The sequence below is a fragment of the Anastrepha obliqua genome, chromosome 2 (assembly GCF_027943255.1).
Source record: "Anastrepha obliqua isolate idAnaObli1 chromosome 2, idAnaObli1_1.0, whole genome shotgun sequence".
NCBI lineage: Eukaryota > Metazoa > Arthropoda > Insecta > Diptera > Tephritidae > Anastrepha > Anastrepha obliqua.
Window position 1 is genome coordinate 115139494 of NC_072893.1, and position 18182 is coordinate 115157675.

At 37.5% G+C, this 18182-nt stretch overlaps 1 protein-coding gene across 1 annotated transcript; it reads left to right on the forward strand.

Annotated features, from left to right (window-relative positions):
* Positions 1 to 216: 216 nt before the first annotated feature.
* On the forward strand, positions 217 to 2853 carry LOC129238363 (protein toll-like). The gene has a single exon (XM_054873389.1). It carries the CDS (start codon positions 217 to 219, stop codon positions 2851 to 2853), a length of 2637 nt encoding a protein of 878 aa, XP_054729364.1.
* Positions 2854 to 18182: the final 15329 nt, after the last annotated feature.

An 18182-nucleotide genomic window follows, 5' to 3' on the forward strand; every position in this document is an offset into this window, starting at 1 on the left:
CTGATTAGTGAAAAGTGATATCTGAAAATCCAAGCAAAAATTGATATTTACATTCTTAAATAGGCTAGACACTATCCAGATTTCGCCGCTACAATGCTTTGCCGCTGCTGTACTAGTAAAGTCTATCGAGGTCCCATATATTTATTCACGCACCTCTCGCTAATCTTCACACTAAACACACTGGCACACGCCAATCTGACACCTTCAACAGAGGAAATGATTCAAAATGTAGCAAACAGAGAACCGGTTTTGAATGTGGGCCCCGGTTTCCACACTTGCATTCACGGCCGTTGTCTATGCGGGGCATTTCTGATCAAATGCCAAATGAATGGAGTAAGCTTACTCATCGACAGAGATCCATTGCCGAGCGCAACGCGACTCGCCATAAGCTGTTCTGATACGAAAGAGCAGCATGAGCTGCAAAAAGCACTGCCAGAGTATAGTTTTTTGCGCAAAACAGCAAATTATAAATTAGAAAATTGCACGGAATTGCCAGAAATACTAAGGCGCCCCAATATCAAATACACGGGCCGTATCAGATTCAGCGGCAAACAGATTGTGCCCGAAGGCTTTTTTGCTAAATCAACAAACCTGCAGCGCCTGCAATTGGAGGTTGAAATAAATAGCAACCGGCTTAGCGTACTGCCAGCGAAACTTTTCCACAACCTAAGCCAATTGAAAAAACTCAAATTGGTGCTAATAAGCCGACCGAACGATGTAGCAATACCAGTGGAGATCTTCCACACGCTCTTCAAACTGGAATCGCTCTTGGTGCGCGTATATAACACCGATCTGGACGAAATCACAGGTACCCAGCTGCATAATTTGACGAGCGCATATTTTCGTGACACGCGAAAACTGCAAAGTCTCATGTTGGACGGCAATTTTATGCAGACGCTAGCCCCAGCGCTCTTCTCAACACTAACCGAGTTGACCGAATTGAGTTTGGCCGAAAATGAATTAGTTGCGCTGCCTGCAGATATGCTGAGCGCGCAACAAAAACTTATAAAGCTTGATATATCACATAATATTTTAAAGACACTGCCACCTGGCATATTTGATACAACGCCGCTGCTGTGGGAGCTGGACTTGACTAACAACCAATTGTATATGCCCTCGAATATAATAAAAGCAATAAAGCCGTTGCGTTACTTATACAGACTCAATCTGAGTCAAAATTATTTCACGCGTATTGCAGGCACAGACGAGTATGCAAATCAAACACTGCTCTCACGTCAACACATCGCAGAACTCAGCGGCGCACAGGATTTATTGCGCTATTTAGAACAGCAGCCCAATGCATTAGAGCAGCCACACAACCTGACTTTAATCAACCTGAGCCGCAATCGTATTGCCCAACTCAGTTTAGATAGCATCGTTGCCGCCGGCTTAGTGTGTCCCTATGAGCTCGATTTCTCAAATAATCTCATACAATACATTTACGCGCTGAACCATCCACCGCGTAGCTTCACTAGCTGCTTGCAAAATCTTAAACTCCAGCCTAATCCGCTGCAGTGCGACTGCACGCTGGCTTGGAGTTTCTCGACTAATTTCACCATAGCGAATAGCTGGGACTGCGCGGGCCATACCCGCACGTTGAGTGAGTATTCAAACGACGTGTCAAAGATGTGCACTTGGACGCCAAAGTTTTGTCCGTCGTCTTGCAAATGCACTTATGACTCAAACGCGCTACACATCAACTGCTCGGGCGCGCAAATTGAGGGCATTGCAGAGTTACCGCGTCCGAAACAATTTTCGTTGACCACCACCACGCTTGATATTGCACACAATCGCTTCTATGAGTTGCCCTCGAATCTCACTTTCGGCTACGCCAATGTGTCGTGCATCTATGCGGCACACAATCGTATCACCACCATACAACCCGCGCACTTGCCGCCGAATTTGACGACATTGGACTTGCGCAACAATCACTTGGAACGCTTGAGCGCGAGCTTTTTGCTTGCCTACTTAAATGAAAGCGTAACACTGCAGTGGCTATATCTCTCCGAGAATACTTGGCTCTGCGATTGTGAAGCTGAGCAACTGCTGTACACTGTGCGCACGCATCGTTTACGTATCCCCGATGTCGAGGACTTGTACTGCGACAACCTGCCCAATGCGTCATTGCTGCATGTGCCGTTCGCAGAGGTGTGTGCAACGCCACCAGCGCAGCGCATGGGCCTCATGTGGCTACTGCTCGGCGTGGCGCTCGCAATAATTATGCTAATTAGCGTCTTGGCTGTTTATTACAAATACAATTTGGAGATAAACGTGTGGCTGTTTGCGCGCGATTTGTGCCTGTGTTGTGTACGTGAACATGAAATAGATAAGCATAAAACATTCGATGCGTTTATCTCGTACGCACATCAGGACGAACACTTCGTCAATCATGTACTGCTGCCCGGTCTGGAGCAGTGCGTTCCACCATTCCGTGTCTGCACACACGAACGTAATTGGTTGGCCGGCGCCTATATTCCCGAACAGATTGTGGAATCTGTTGCACAATCGCGTCGCACGATCATTGTGCTCTCGCAGCATTTCGTCGAATCGGATTGGGGGCGAATGGAGTTTCGCACAGCGCATCAGTGTTCGTTGAATGAAGGGCGTGCGCGCATAATAATTATTAAATTTGGTGAGATTACGAATAAGTCAGCAATTGACAAGGAGTTGAGAGCTTATTTGGATATGAATACCTACTTGGAGTGGGAAGAGCATCCATGGTTTTGGAGTAAGTTACGTTATGCAATGCCGCATCGTAAGGGCGAGGGACGCAGAGCGGGTATGCTTGAATTGAGTGGTGATGATCGAAGGGAATATGTAGTTGGAGAGGTAGAAATGAATCGATTACGGTGAGGAGAAGGAAAGTGCGAGAGTTACGTGCCCATGACAGTTGGTTCTACGTCGTTTGAGTAGCGTTCAGCAGAGATGTGCGGAGAGTAAATAGGACAAAGAGGACAGCTACGACGTTATGAACAATAACAACGACAAAGCCAAAGAAAAAATGGTAACAATAAATTTAATAAAAATAATTTTTTATTAGATCGAATGAATTATACCAGCCAACAAAAAATGATGTTTGTCTCCAAACTGAAGGAGACGTCAATACATTTTTTTTAATTATGTGACTATGGAATAAATTTCTTAATAAAGAATTACCAAATGCGCTATAACTTTTTTGCCATTATTATTTTATTTGCAAATGTTAGAATAATAACAAAAAGAAAAAAATAAATAAATAAATAATTGGCGCCCACACTTCTATTAGGTGTTTAGCCGAGCTCCACCTCGGCTCCTCCAACAACAAAAATCAGTGGATTGCCCAAGGCTTTTACATTTTTAAATCTACGTGTGGGTCATTTGGATAGAATTTTGGAAAAATGGAAAAATTTGGAAAAAAATTCTAAAATTTTTTTATTTTTTATTCAATCTTTTTGTTTTTATAATTGCTAAAACAAAAAAAATTGGCCAGAAAAGTATAATTTTCAATAGAATTTTCTAAGTATATAATTGCAAAAATGGAAAAAATTGCAAACAATTTCGAAAATTGTTTTATTTTATTTTATAATTGCAAAAATGGAATAAATTGCAATTTGCATTGTTTATTTTTGTTTTATTTTTTATTTTTTTTTTTTTTGTATAAATAGCGCTCGAAAAGTATGATTTTCAATTGAATTCTGTAAGTATATAATTGCAAAATTGGAAAAAAAACTTGTTTATTATTTTTTTTTATTTTATAATTGCAAAAATGGAAAAATTGCAAAAAATTTGGAATTGTTTATTTTTATTTTACAATATTTTTCATATTTTTTTTTTATAAATAGCGCCTGAAAAGTACATATATAATTGCAAAATTGGATTTTTTTTTTATTTAATTTTGATTTTATAATTGCAAAAATGGAGAAAATTGCAAAAAATTTTGAAAATTGTTTTATTTTTTATTTAATTTTTATTTTATTTTATAATTGCAATAATGGAAAAATGGCAAAAAATGTGGAATTCTTTATTTTTTATAAATAGCGCCTGAAAAGTATGATTTTCAGTTCAATTCTGTAAGTATATAATAGGGTACATGGGAAAAAATTTAAATTTTTTAAAATTTATTTTTTATTTATTTTATAATTGCAAAAATTAAAAAATTTCGAAATATTTTTTATTTTTTATTTAATTTTGTTTTTTAATTTATAATTGCAAAAAGTGAAAATATTGAAAAAAATAGAGTTTTTGATTTTTATTTAATTTTTTTTATAATTAGCACCTGAAAAGTATGTTTTTCAATTGATTTTTGTAGGTATTAATTGTGAAAATGGAAACAATTTCGAATTTTTGTTTTTTTAATTTAACTATTTTTTTTATTTTTTTTATAAATAGTGGCTGAAAAGTATTATTTTCAATTAAATTTTGTAAGTATAAAATAAGAAACCGTTTTAAATACACAATTCATATTTCAAGTCTAGTGAACCCACCATTTTTTTTTCGTTTTCAAAAATTTGCGTCTAAAAATTTTTCAAAAATTGCATAAAAACAAAATTGGTTTACCATTAAATAATGAAAATATTAGACCATTGCTTAGTTTAGTTACGTCTGGATCCAACCAAAATATCTGCACGTACCTCCGCGTCACTTAAAAAAAAAAAAGGCTATTTTTTCCTTAAATAAAGAAAAACGGGTCTTAGTGGAATGTGAGTACACCTATGATTTGTGAAAATTTTTCAATGTAATCCCCATCAACTAGAATCACCTACTCCAGTCGGAACCTGAAGCACTCACAAACAAGAGCCAACTCTTCTTTGTTCTCTCCATAATGTATCCAAACTGCTTCGAACTGGACGAGACTCTTCTACATTCAGCGTGACAAGTAGAAAATTGTTCAAGCCGCGGTATTTCTATTGCCAGTGAATTTGTGGGAATCAGCTGTTGAGCTCCGACTCTGTGAGTATTCGATACAATACCTGAGGATGGCAGCAGAGGAAGGGGAAGGTCTGCACTGCCTTGGAAAGTCGAAAAGAAGATCTGCTTGGCTCACTTGGCAGTTCTAATTAGCGGTAGGTAGCGCGCGAAAGAAACGACTGCCGCGCTTTGTAGGACAAAAATACTTAGGCGGTTAGTGCGCCTATAAAGAAAAAGAAAGAGTGGTTGAGCTGATGCCATTTTTTGACGCTACATTTTTTGGCTTACAAACAACATTTTTCTATCAATTCTCTGCTCAATTCGCTTCTGGGTTTTTAACCTAACCTAGCCTTTAATTTTTATTAACTAAAGTTGGCCATTTTAATATAAAAACGACACTTACTTGTAAACTGGAAAGTCTGTTTTTCAGTTTGATATCCGTCCAATAATTCATGTGTGTGTATGTATATATGTAAATATATGTGTACGCTTGTTGCAAATTTTAATTTATTCACACACCCGCAATGCTATAAATCCGCAGTCAATAAATAGTTGCAATATGGTGTTGCAACAAGATCACAACACCGCAGGACAACGCTGAGTACCTGTTCAACAAACGCATAATTCACTCATTACAACGATTCATTTGGCAGTTCGGGCATTCTCTTACCTCCACATATATATGCACGTAAATGTGTGTAAGAGTGTGATTGGAGGACCAACCGCAGCGTGTTAGCGGCCACAAACTGGCAGGAGGCAAATGTTTACCGAAGAAGAAGCACAGCAGTGCACTTCAGCTGCCAAACAGGCAGAGCAGCTGCATTAACACATACACATGCACACACATGCACAAGTATGTATGTACGCTAAATTCCATTTAAAAAATTTCTTATAGTAAAATATTGCGATAATGATCATGACAGCGATGTATAGAGTCAAAGAAAAGTAAAGAATATCTGTGTAAATACTCGTGGTGGCCTGCCAAAAGCCATATTTTCGCTATTTGCTGCCGTTTTTGTTGGCGGCCTAACTGCTGATGCTGTATGTTTGCGGTTCAAAATCAAAACCAGTGGCTAAATTGCAAATAATAAGCCACTTTTATAAACACTTATTTGCTGGCAGCATTTTTCATAGCCTCCAACGCGACACAACAATGCCAACAATAGCAGTAGTAGCAGAAACAACAACAACACACTGCAAAGCCTAGTAGTTGGCGGAATAAATGGCCAGTCGAACGTTTGTGCATTATATGTTCGCCAGTTCGAACGTTCGGTTGGCGACGCAGTTGGTGGGCGTTCAGCCGCCACACAGGGCCACCAGCCACTGAGCGTACCTATTTGCTACCAACACTCAGTGGTTTAGGATTGAACAACAATTTTTGACAGTTTGGAAAAATCGCTGGGCATTATGTGACCCCCTACCATTATGAGTGTGTGTGTGTGTGTGGCACCTTCGAAGTGTTTGTATGTGAAACACGAGCCTTTGCCCATTTGAGACTTGAATAAAAGAGGCGGCTAAAATGGAAAAATAAAAGTTTTGGAGCAGAGCGGCTTGGATTATTTAATAAAAAGGGTTGCCAAGGGTATGAACTTAATTATAAAAAATAAAATATTGTACAAATTTACAAAACCAATATTTTTATGGAATTAACAAAAATAGGTGAATGTTTTTTTTTTGTATTAACTAAAATAGTTAAATTTTTTTATGCATTGATTTTTTTTTAATTTTCACAAGTGGAAAAATAAATTTTTTGGCACACAGTGCTTTAGATTACTTAATAAATATGGTTGCCAAGTATATAAAGTTTATTACATAAAATAAAAAATATGAAAAAAATATTATTCTTTAATTAACCAAATTTTTTCAATTAACCAACATTTTTTAAATTTAATTTTCAATTAAACAAAATAATTTATCACGTTTGTACAAAATTATTACAAATTATTTAATGTTTTTTTTTTAATTTTTCAAATTAATACTAAAATAAAAGTTTAAGAACACACTGCTTCAGATTTTTTAATAAAGAGGGTTGCCCATCATATAAAGTTTATTATACAAAAAAAAATAATAAAAATAATGATTTTAGTATAATAATAAAAAAGTTTTAGAGCACAGTGCATGAGATATTTAATAACAAGTGTTGCAAAGCGTTTAAAGTTTATTACAAATAATAAAATAAAAATTGACAAACAAATTTTTTTTTAAGAATTAACGGAAACTGTTTTATTTTCTTAATTACCCTAAATAACTAATTGTTTTTTCACAAAAATAATTTAACTTTGTTTATTTTGTAGTTTTTGTTTTTAATTAAACATTTTTTTTTATTTATTTTTTATTAAAATTTTTTTTTAATTAAAAAAATTTGGTTTTCGTATTAAAATTTTTTCTTTTTTTTATTACAATTTTTTTCCAAAAAAAATTGAAAAAGCAGTTTTGGAGCGCAATGCTTTCCATAGTGAAAAAAATGTGTTTTGCAAGCGTATGTAGTTTATTAAAAAAACCAAAGGCAACCATTAACCAAAGTAATTTAATTTTCTTTTAATTGACGTAAATAATTTAATTTTTTTATAAAATTAACCGAAATATTAGAAAATTTTGTTAAAAATTAACAAAAAGAATTAAGATTTCTTTATAAAATTAACAAAAATAATTTAACTAATTTTTTAATAAAATTACTATAAATAATTTAATTAATTTTAGAATAAAATTACTATAAATAATTTAATTAATTTTTGAATAAAATTACTATAAATATTTTTTTTTATAAAATTAACCAAAACAACAGAAAAATAAAACATTCGTAGTGTACTTTAGATACTTTAGTAAAAAAATATCCAAGCGTATAAAGTTTATTGTAAGAAAAAACTAAGAATATTTTTTTTTTAATTTTTTTAATGAACCAAAATAATAATTTTTTTATAAAATTAGCAAAAAAATTTATTTTTTAATTTCCCAAAATAAAAGTAAATTAAGCGTATAGAGGATATTTAAGAAAATGAAAACTAACAAAATTACTTATATTTTTTTTAATGAGCCAAAATAATATATATTTTTCTTTATACATTTAATAAAAACAAATTTAATAAAAATAATTTAATTTCTTTTTGAACAAAATTAATACAAACAGTTTTTTTGATAAAATTAACCAAAATAAGGGAAAATTAAAACTTTCGTAGTGTGTATAAAGTTTATTTTTAAAAATAAAAACTACAAAAAAATATTTTTATTTTATTTCTTTAATGAGCTATAAATTTATAAAATTATATAATTATAAATTTAATAAAAACAACTTTTTTGATGTAACAAAAAAATAATAAAATAAAAGCTTTAGTGCTCAGTGCTCTAGATAGCTTTGCAAAGAGGGTTACCAAGCATATGAAGCTTAATTTATAAAATGAAAAATTAAAAAACAACACAAATAATTTAATTTATTTTTTAACAAAATTTATATAAATAATGTTTTTCTTATAAAATTAAGAAAATCAACCATTGCATTAGCTTATTTAATAAAAAAATATCGCACAAAGTTTTCTGTAAAAAACAAAAACTAACAAAAATATTTTTATATTTTATAATTAACAAAAATAATTATTTTATTTTTTATAAAATTAATTAAAATAACTAATCTTGTTTTTTTAATGTACTAAAATCGAAAATTTGGTTTGGCTAGTAAAGTGGGTCGCCAAACATTAATTTTTTTTTTTTTCTAAAGTCAACTTTATAACTAAAACTTTAATTTTACTATTATTTTCTTCTCTTCTTAATTGGCGCGATAACCGCTTACGCGATTTTGGCCGAGATTAACAAAGCGCGCCGGTCGTCTCTTTCTCGTGCTAACCGGCGCCAATTGGACACACCAAGTGAAGCCAAGTCCTTCTCCACCTGATCTTTCCAACGCAGAGGAGGCCTTCCTCTTCCTCTGCTACCACCAGCTGGTACCGCATCGAATACTTTCAAAGCCGGAGCGTTTGTAGCCATTTGGGCGACATGACCCAGCTAACATAGCCGCTGGATCTTTATTCGCAGCGCTATGTCTATGTCGTCGTAAAGCTCATACAGCTCATCGTTCCATCGTCTACGATATTCGCCGTTGCCAACGTGCAAAGGTCCAAAAATCTTACGCAGTATCTTTCTCTCGAACACTCCAAGCGTCGCTTCATCGGATGTTGTCATCGTCCAAGCTTCTGCGCCATACGTTAGGACGGGCATGATGAGAGTCTTGTAGAGTGTTAGTTTTGTTCGACGAGAGAGGACTTTACTGCTCAGTTGCCTACTTAGTCCAAAGTAGCACTTGTTGGCAAGAGAGATTCTACGTTGGATTTCAAGGCTGACATTGTTATCGGTGTTAATGCTGGTTCCTAAATACACGAAGTCTTTTGCAACCTCAAAATTATAACTGTCAACAGTGACGTGGGTGCCGATACGCGAGTGCGCCGAATGTTTGTTTGAAGACAGGAGGTACTTCGTTTTGTCTTCGTTCACCACCAAACCCATTCGCTTTGACTCTTTATCCAGTTTGGAGAAGGCAGAACTAACAGCGCGGTTGTTAAGGCCGATGATGTCAATATCATTTTACTATTATTTTAGTAAATTAAAAAAAAATGTCATTTTAATTAATTTCCAATAAAATAAAAAAAACAATTTAGGTTTTTTTGTTATAATTTCACAAAAACAATTTTTTTCGCTGTACGGACATAATTAGACAGAGAAAGTATTTCCATTATTTACAATATAAGATTGGCGTGCTTCTGGGTTTGCAGTCAGAACACTCCAGTCTTTGATGGAGCACTCAAGTAGTCATACGATTTCCTTCAGGTGGCTATCTGATTCAGCAGTAACGCAGTCCGTCTATCCAAGTTCTTAGGAGCTTGTCTACGCTGTGAAACTTCTTCGACGAAGTCCAATATCGTGGAATTGCAGGTCCCAGTACGCCAATTGGGATCGCAAAGCACTAAACCGAAATGGTATAAGACAGCTGACATTGAAAGTTAAGCACTAATGAGTTAGTGCCTCGTAATATCAGGAATAGCTAGCCTTTTGGTTGTTTTTCATTTTGATGTTACGTTTTCAAAAGGGCTTCGAACCCAGGAGTAAACGGGTATTAGCCACACATGACGATAATGAGCTACAGTGACCTTTGTGTCGCAGTGGATAAAAGCATTGAGATATATAGACAATAGCTGGTAAAATGGAGCTTATTCTGTTATTTCTATATTGCGAAGCCCCCGTAATCTATATGGTATCGGCTCAGTCTATTCACTGTTGTTTCTCAAAAGCCCACTTTGCATAATATTTCCATGGTTAGAGCGGACTTTAGTACACTCAGTGAATCTTGAGTGCAATTAGTTGCTCTATTTCTATACTCTGTCCCGAGTTTTTATTCTATTCTATTGCTTCTAGAGCATTTGCACTCCACTTAGAATTCCTCCAAACAGTATTGATTTCGTCATAGTGTACAAAAACCACTGTTTTCTTTTCCCTCTTTCCATGCAATCGCTTGGCAACTCTGCTCACCTCCAATCATAGGCCAATCTTTCACAGTCAGCGTGGACGTGTAGCACGTTCTACGGCAGCCAACAGTAATCAAAGCCCAACAGCAGGATACAATAACTATTAGCTAACCTGTGGCGTGGCACGATTGGCACTGCGACGCGATCGGTTCAATAGAATTGCTCATATGGCGGGAGTAGTTGTACGGGGCAAAGGGAGCGTGAAACGTTGGGTCAAGCAAACAGAATGTTATACAATATTATGGTTTATTGATGACTGTCTGAGCTTCGAGCGTGAATGCTGAAGAGAAAACAAAAAAAGGGTAAAGAAAAATATTCTAGGAAAGACGAATTTATGAAGAATATGAGGCGGAATTTGCTTGGTAAAGGAAATGTGCCATTACAAGCGTTTATTGGACTCAAAAAATATATTTCGGTGTGTTTACACAGTGCTAGGACTACTACAAACTATGTAAAACTTCAGAGCTAAACTCATTCCGTTTAGAGAAAATCAATAATTACGTTTATTGACATCAAAAGCTTCATCAGCCATTCCGAACAGAAGTGGATGCGCAAAACACTTTTGTCTAAAAGATTGCAGTGTTTTACTTAGAGAAAGACTAGAGCCTCTGTTTTCTCGCTAGGAAGTTGTGGGATTAGAATCACTTAGCACGCAGGAAGTCTCTCAATTTCACGAATGGAGACTAAATATAAAAACAGCTGATATCTCCTAAATTTCAACTTTCCGGAAGGTTATAGATCTGGCTCTAATATTTCTAATCGTAATTTTAAATATCTGCACACATTAATATTTTCACTACTCACTTAACATCCCAGCATATTGCATTAGAACTCATTGCAGTGGAAATCGAAAACGCCAAGTCTCCGACTACTTTCCAACTACTTCTAAAATCAAAGATTTATGACAGTTTACAGCCTCTTACCTTTTTTCGTGCACGCAGCAATAATCTAATAAGCTGCAAAATAGACATTAAATTCTTCAGACCGCCTCCCGTAGCACCTGTGGTGTGGCTGGTGGCTTACAAAGGAGCAGCAGTAGGAATGACAGAAACCAGCGACATGAACTGACGATATCTGCAAATCTACCAAAACACCGTAAGTGGAGTAAAAAGTTGCAAGCACATTTCCTGGGTGCACCGTCTCCACGGCAAAAGCCAGATACTAACGGTGAAAGAGCAGAATATAATGGCACCGATAATTTCCCTTGAGATGCAATCATTTCAGCCACACCAACAACTTTCTTCTTCGAAAAAAAGCTCCGCCAACCCATAAGAAAGCATCTATGCGACTGGGAAAGCGACATCGAGCCCTTCGTGGTTTCACCCATAACTGGAGATCGATGCATAGAACTACTTATAACCTATAGTCGAATGATTCTTATTCACCCATGAGACAAGATTGAGAGGTGGTAAAGCTGCATTTTGCTTCTAAGCCCATCACCTTGACACTTGAAGCCCTCTGGACGGCACTAACTAATGGTTCTTGATTTTTAACTAACTATGTCGAAAGATGAAAACGGTTGAACGAGGCGAAACCTTCTTGGGAAACCTGGTTGAGCACTGCTGCTATGACAGTAGTAACAGCAAACTCAACATGCGTCTTCGTTACAAATGGTTCACGATGAAAGATCATTTAAGAAATGTAAAATCAATCCTTTATTGGGTGTTCGACCAAGCTCCTCATCCAATTTATGACGTGAATCTTAATATTTTTCCACATATGAGGGGCCAACTGTTTTATCTTCTTCTTCTTCTTAATTGGCGCGATAACCGCTTACGCGATTTTGGCCGAGTTTAACAAAGCGCGCCAGTCGTCTCTTTCTCGTGCTAACCGGCGCCAATTGGACACATCAAGTGAAGCCAAGTCCTTCTCCACCTGATCTTTCCAACGCAGAGGAGGCCTTCCTCTTCCTCTACTACCACCAGCTGGTACCGCATCGAATACTTTCAGTGCCGGAGCGTTTGTATCCATTCGGATGACATGACCCAGCCAACGTAGCCGCTGGATCTTTATTCGCTGCGCTATGTCTATGTCGTCGTAAAGCTCATACAGCTCATCGTTCTGTTGTTCTGTTCTGTTTTATACGGCCTCTAAATGGCAGATGGTTTTATGAGAAGCTTTTTAATGCATAAATATACTCGAAGGGTTTATCTTTTACTGTCGAGGTGCGACCGCTATTAGAAGAAGCCTTTCACTCATTTGGAATTTTATTCTCACAGTTTTATCATCTAGCCCCGGATCACCCGAATGATCGTCATGAAGAAATTTATGAAGCAATTGCGGCCAATTTTTTTACATCACCATAATACCTTCAATATCTTAACCTCAAGGAAAGAATTTGAGGGATGTACTGAGAAGGATGACAGGGTAACGGGTACATAGTCCCAAATCAAAGAAGAAATGCAACTTCAGAGTCTATAAACCAGCGGACTAACCTTGAAGTTTACGATGCTCTGTGCAAACTTTGAACACTACTTTTCGTTCGAAGATGGCAGTCGATTAAAGAAGATAGGGAATTTTCTGAGGCTTACAGACGATCATGTGTCACTTCATGGGAATCCTAACTTAGCATTGAAGCAATAGCTTAATAATTTCTCTACGGCTTTAGTAAGGATGAGAGCTCATGAAGCATTGCCTGCTCAAAATGCTTGTATGTTATTTCGTAAGTGACGTGACTCAGGCTTAGAACGATACTGTTTCGGAGCCTAGGAGATGATAGGTACCGCTCAGCTTCATCCTTTTTCTGGAATGCTTTCAAAACTAGTAGGTTAGGTTCGGTTGGTTGCCACCTTCCATGAGTGGGTAGAATGGACAACTTGAGCCTGGAGATTCATTTAAGCAACTTGTTTAAGCCTTTCGTCTTCTGATTCCTAATTTGATGAAACCGCTCGATGAACGATGAAATGTTGTAGATGGATGCGGTTTCTAAGCCTTCCAGACATCTAAGGAAGTACGAGCTTAGAATAATGCCACATTCGGGCAAGAACGAAACAGTGATAGAGGAAGCGTGCAACACCCGCCAAATATCCACTCTCTATTATCCAAATATCTACAAATCGCGTTACAAATCGCAAAGTTAGCAGAACTTATGACCATAAACAAACGCCAGTACTAACAAATATGAAACACCTGCAGACTCACGATTGTGATAACTAGCTTTTGGTTCTTCGGAGAAGAAGCAGTCAAAAAAGAGCACCCCCACAAGCCACACTGTCACAGTTTACAGCAAGCAGAGAGAAAGTAAACGATTTTCTCTTTCCTCTGTGAATGCTCTGCCTTATGGAAACCGGGGCAAATCGTTGATCGAGAGTTTCGAATAACTGTCTAGCTAAGACGTTAGCAACCGAATAAGGTTCTTAAACCATACAGACTGGATATAGTCAACGGCTTATAGTAGCGAGAATGTGGTAACAAAATAGTGCGGAATCGCTAGTTGCATTTTGAATGGATCACCAATTTAACCAACTAACCAACTAACCAACCAACCAACCATACCTTAGACTAAGCTACATATCGCTGAAATCCAGGTTTGGTTCTTTTCTTTAGATTCTTTGAAAAATCGAATAATGTATAACTACTGCCTACTGTCGACTCGATCTAATATAGAAAATTATCACTCCTTCCATATTTCTTCGCCTGCCTCTGTATGTACACCAATTCGCTAATGCAGATGCGCTTCGGCAATAATTCAATAGCACTTTTTATGAGTAATGACACTTCATTAATATGCAATAAATGTAATAAACGCGCTACTGTCATAAAAAAAGGAAAATAATTACAAGACACTTGGCTCAGCGGCCTCGATCATTGTAACGACAGTAGGGAGGATCTAAAAGTGAAGCGCATAAATTGCCACCGATCAGACACAGGCCAAGATAAACAAGAAATTATCCCTTTTTTAACTCTTGCCTAGCCATTAAGCAATTGGCAGGGCAAAAGGAAAAAGTGCGCAACTGTTTGGTTTTTTCTTTGCCTAATGAGTAGGGCACAAGATTATGTGGCTTGTCGAGACAGCTGAAGCTGTTGGCTGGCTGGACGTTTGTAATTTTTATTGACTTGAAGAGATGGCATCGTGTTGGCGTCGGCGTCGTTGGCGACAGCTTATTAGTAGTTAACGGCACGTTGCAACAATTGCAGCTGCAAGTGAGTACTTCTTCCAAAGCTGCTAAATTTGCTTTTTTTTCGTATGTAGCTGATCAGTGGCAATATGCGAGAGGGCCGTTCTATGAGGAAGGACTTTAAGTACGGACACAAGTGTGTACAGTTCAATTAAGTGTGGATGGAGTCGGTGACATTTGTGACTCGAGCGAAAATAATATTAAGTACGCCAGCACTAGTGGCAGTGGTGGCATGCAACCAAATGATGATCAATTAATGACAACCAATTGGTTGCATAGACAGCAAGGCACAACACATACACATTTACACACAAGAACATGTAAACGAATGTGTGCTGCTGGAGGTTCTGCTATTTAAACAGCTAATGTACTGGAGGATAGTTTGTATGGAAACCGCTAAGGGTTTGACATTCCATTGACAATTGGAAATAAAACTTCAGCCACTTGCCACTCGCCGCTTTTGCTGCATAAATTAACTTAACATGCTGATATATGCATTCATATAACGGCTTGTAAATATTTGTATATATGTATGCGTGTATGTATGTAAGTAGATATGTATTACATGGTGTTAAATCTTAATTGAAAATGACAGTTTGTGTATCTTCTCATTTGTTTTTTTTTTATATGTTTTTTTTTTACATTTATCGTTTTGGTTGCTGAATCTTCATTCTCATTTCACAGCTTACAACAATTCAATGTCTGTCTGATCGTGTCATGGGGCGTGTGAAGTTGCCACACGCATTTAAATTGATTACGTTAACAACAACAGGAAGTGACGTAGTGAAGTCTTTAAAATGATTGTTAACGTTTCAAACGCCTACACGTCTGTGTTGTTTTAATTTACTCTCTGATCAAAATTTAGAGCTGGCACAAAGTATCAGCAACCGATTAATTTAATGATCACACATGACTTGTTTGATGATTACAACAGGCAACAAAATCACAAAAAAAAATTTGTTCATCAGAAGCTGTCACTCACATAAATTGAAAGTTCATTTGAGATAAAAGATTATACCTTGACAGCCTTCTTAGATATCGGAGGAGCTTTTAACAATATCATGCCTAAGGTCATAATGGACGCGCTGTCACACCTTATCTGGAACCTTCGTGAATTTTGCCGGGCAGTTGCTTTCAAACAGGCCCGTGAATTCGTTAGACTCAACGGTGATGCATAGATCTGTCAGAGCAGTACTTCACAAGACGATGTACTTTCCGCTCTTCTGAGGAATCTAACGATGAAGAAGTTGTTCTTATACCTAGAGTAGAAGAGAACTCAGGTTGTGGCCTACGTGGATGATGTAGCTATGCTACTAAAAAACAAGTTCCCACACATTCTCTGTAGTCTAATGCAAAAAACCTTACAATAGATACATACCTGGGCCAAAACATGTGGTTTAAGCCTCAATACGGCCAAGTTGGAATTAGTGTTGTTTAGAGGGAAAAATAAAAGTCCCAACTTTCAGCTTCCGACACTCAACGGAACTGTTCTGCCGATCAAAAGCAAAGCAAGCTACTTAGGTTTAACCCTTGAAAGTAAACTTTCATGGAAGCTGAATGTTCAGGGCAGAGTGAAAACGGCTGCTACGACGTTCTGCTCATGTAAAAAAAAACTGTAGGCTTAAAATGGTGCTTAGCCCCCAAAATAGTTCACTGAATATATACAGAACTGCTTGCGGAGTTCTAGTTTAGCCGCCAAAACGACGCTAAGATTGAGGGAATAATCGATGCTCATGACAAACAACCAGGGACACTCGAGCATACTTGGGCTGTTTCCTGGTATTCCTAATACCACTGACTCTTGTGATTCGGTGCATACATACCTAGACAGGCCTTATACAATCCATTTTCCATCCAGAGAGGACGCCGGAATCCGATATATTCTTGGGCGATGGCACGTAGAGAACGATTGTTGGGCAGTACTCTCTGAGAGCAGGAGTGAGAGTGGCAAATCTTCTGCCTGTCCGTTGTGATCGCAGCTTTTCAATGTCGAACATTCTTTGCGTAGGTAGATGTACGTTTTTTGCTGCACAAAGGCGTGAGCGTAGTTTGGCTGCAACAAGGTAATGAGCCGAGTCGATGTTGGGTCCTCGCATCGTACTTCCATCTAATACACTAGAAGCGTGTCTTCCATCTATCACATCATGATCGATCCGGTTTCGCGTTTTTCGATCAGGAGACAGCCAGGTAGCTTGATGTATCTTCTTATGCTGAAATCTGGTGCTGCAGACTACCATGTTTCGGGCCCCCGGCGAAGTCGATCAGCCTCTGTCCGTTACCGGATGTTTCGTTGTGTAGGAAATTACCGAATGTGAAACCAAAAATTCCCTCCTTGTCCACCCTGGTGTTGAAGTCGCCAAGCACGATTTTTTGTCGAGCGGAGCAGCGCTCATAGGAAAGTTCATAGCGCTCCTATAAGGAATCTTTGGTCAATAGGCCCTCTCTTCTCGTGGGTGCAAAGTTGGAAAATCTCGCCTTGGTGCGGATTATTGCGAGGTGCTCGTCCATCGAAGTGAACGACAGTACTTGACGACGAAGTCTCTCTCCCACAACAAATCCGACACCGAATTTGCGTTCCTTCACATGGCAGCTGTAGTAAACCTCGCAAGGTCCTATGGTTTTCTTGCCTTCCCCCGTCCATCGCATCTCTTGAATGGCAGTGATGCCAGCCTTAACTCTCACGGGAACATCAACCAGCCGCGCAGAGGCATCTTCCGCATTAACGAACCGGACATTCTAGGTGCATACCCTCAAATCGTAGTCCTTAGTTCGTTTGCAGGAATCGTCATCAGTATAGGTAGTTCTCATCCGATTCTTTGTTTTCGTTTTGATTGGGCGGAAACTGTACGTGACGGGTCCCAAACCCTGCGCACAACCAGCTATTCTGGGTTCGTTCACTTTCTCACATCAGCTCGCTTTTGCACGGCTGTTTGGAAGCTATTCAGAGGCTACTTGAGCTAAGGTCGAAAGTTGTGACCTGCTTGGACCGTATGTAAAGGAATCATGCTTGCCACTCCCAAGTGAATGACAATAAGTGACTTTTTCCACTTGCGTGGACTTCCACAAATGGAACAATTCTCCATGGAACCTTCATATGGTACCGTGCAGGTTGGAACAAATTAGGCTTTTCGTAGCAAAGTATAATTTTTCTATAATAATAACTTTAAGTAATTTGGAAGTAGTGGACGCTTTGAAATTGGGGTGTATGTTACGTACATAACTGTTGTCACTTTCCAATTATCAATAAAGGTTCCGGCTGTAAATGATTTATTAAAGATAATTTTTAGTAGAGTTGCAATGATGAGACACTTCTTCAAAAAATTAGTTCATGATCAAGTATGATAACTTGTTTAGTGATTACAACAGGCAACAAAATCATATCAGCTTGAAAAAGTTAGACTAACCTTTTTCTGCAGTTTATGTTAAGCGTCTTAATTTTTTTCCTACATTTTAAATAAATCATGAAGAACAGCAAATTTGTACATACAAGATTTTCAAATGGATTTCAAGGTTTGCCATCGCCTGTCTAGCGCCGACTGCTATTAGAAATAACCCTTTATTTTAATATTATATCTAATATTTGTTCTTTCTGAGGCAAGTGAGTGTAATTATTTCTTGATTTTCTCAGACATGTGGTTACGCTTCAGAACCCAACCAATAATAAGTG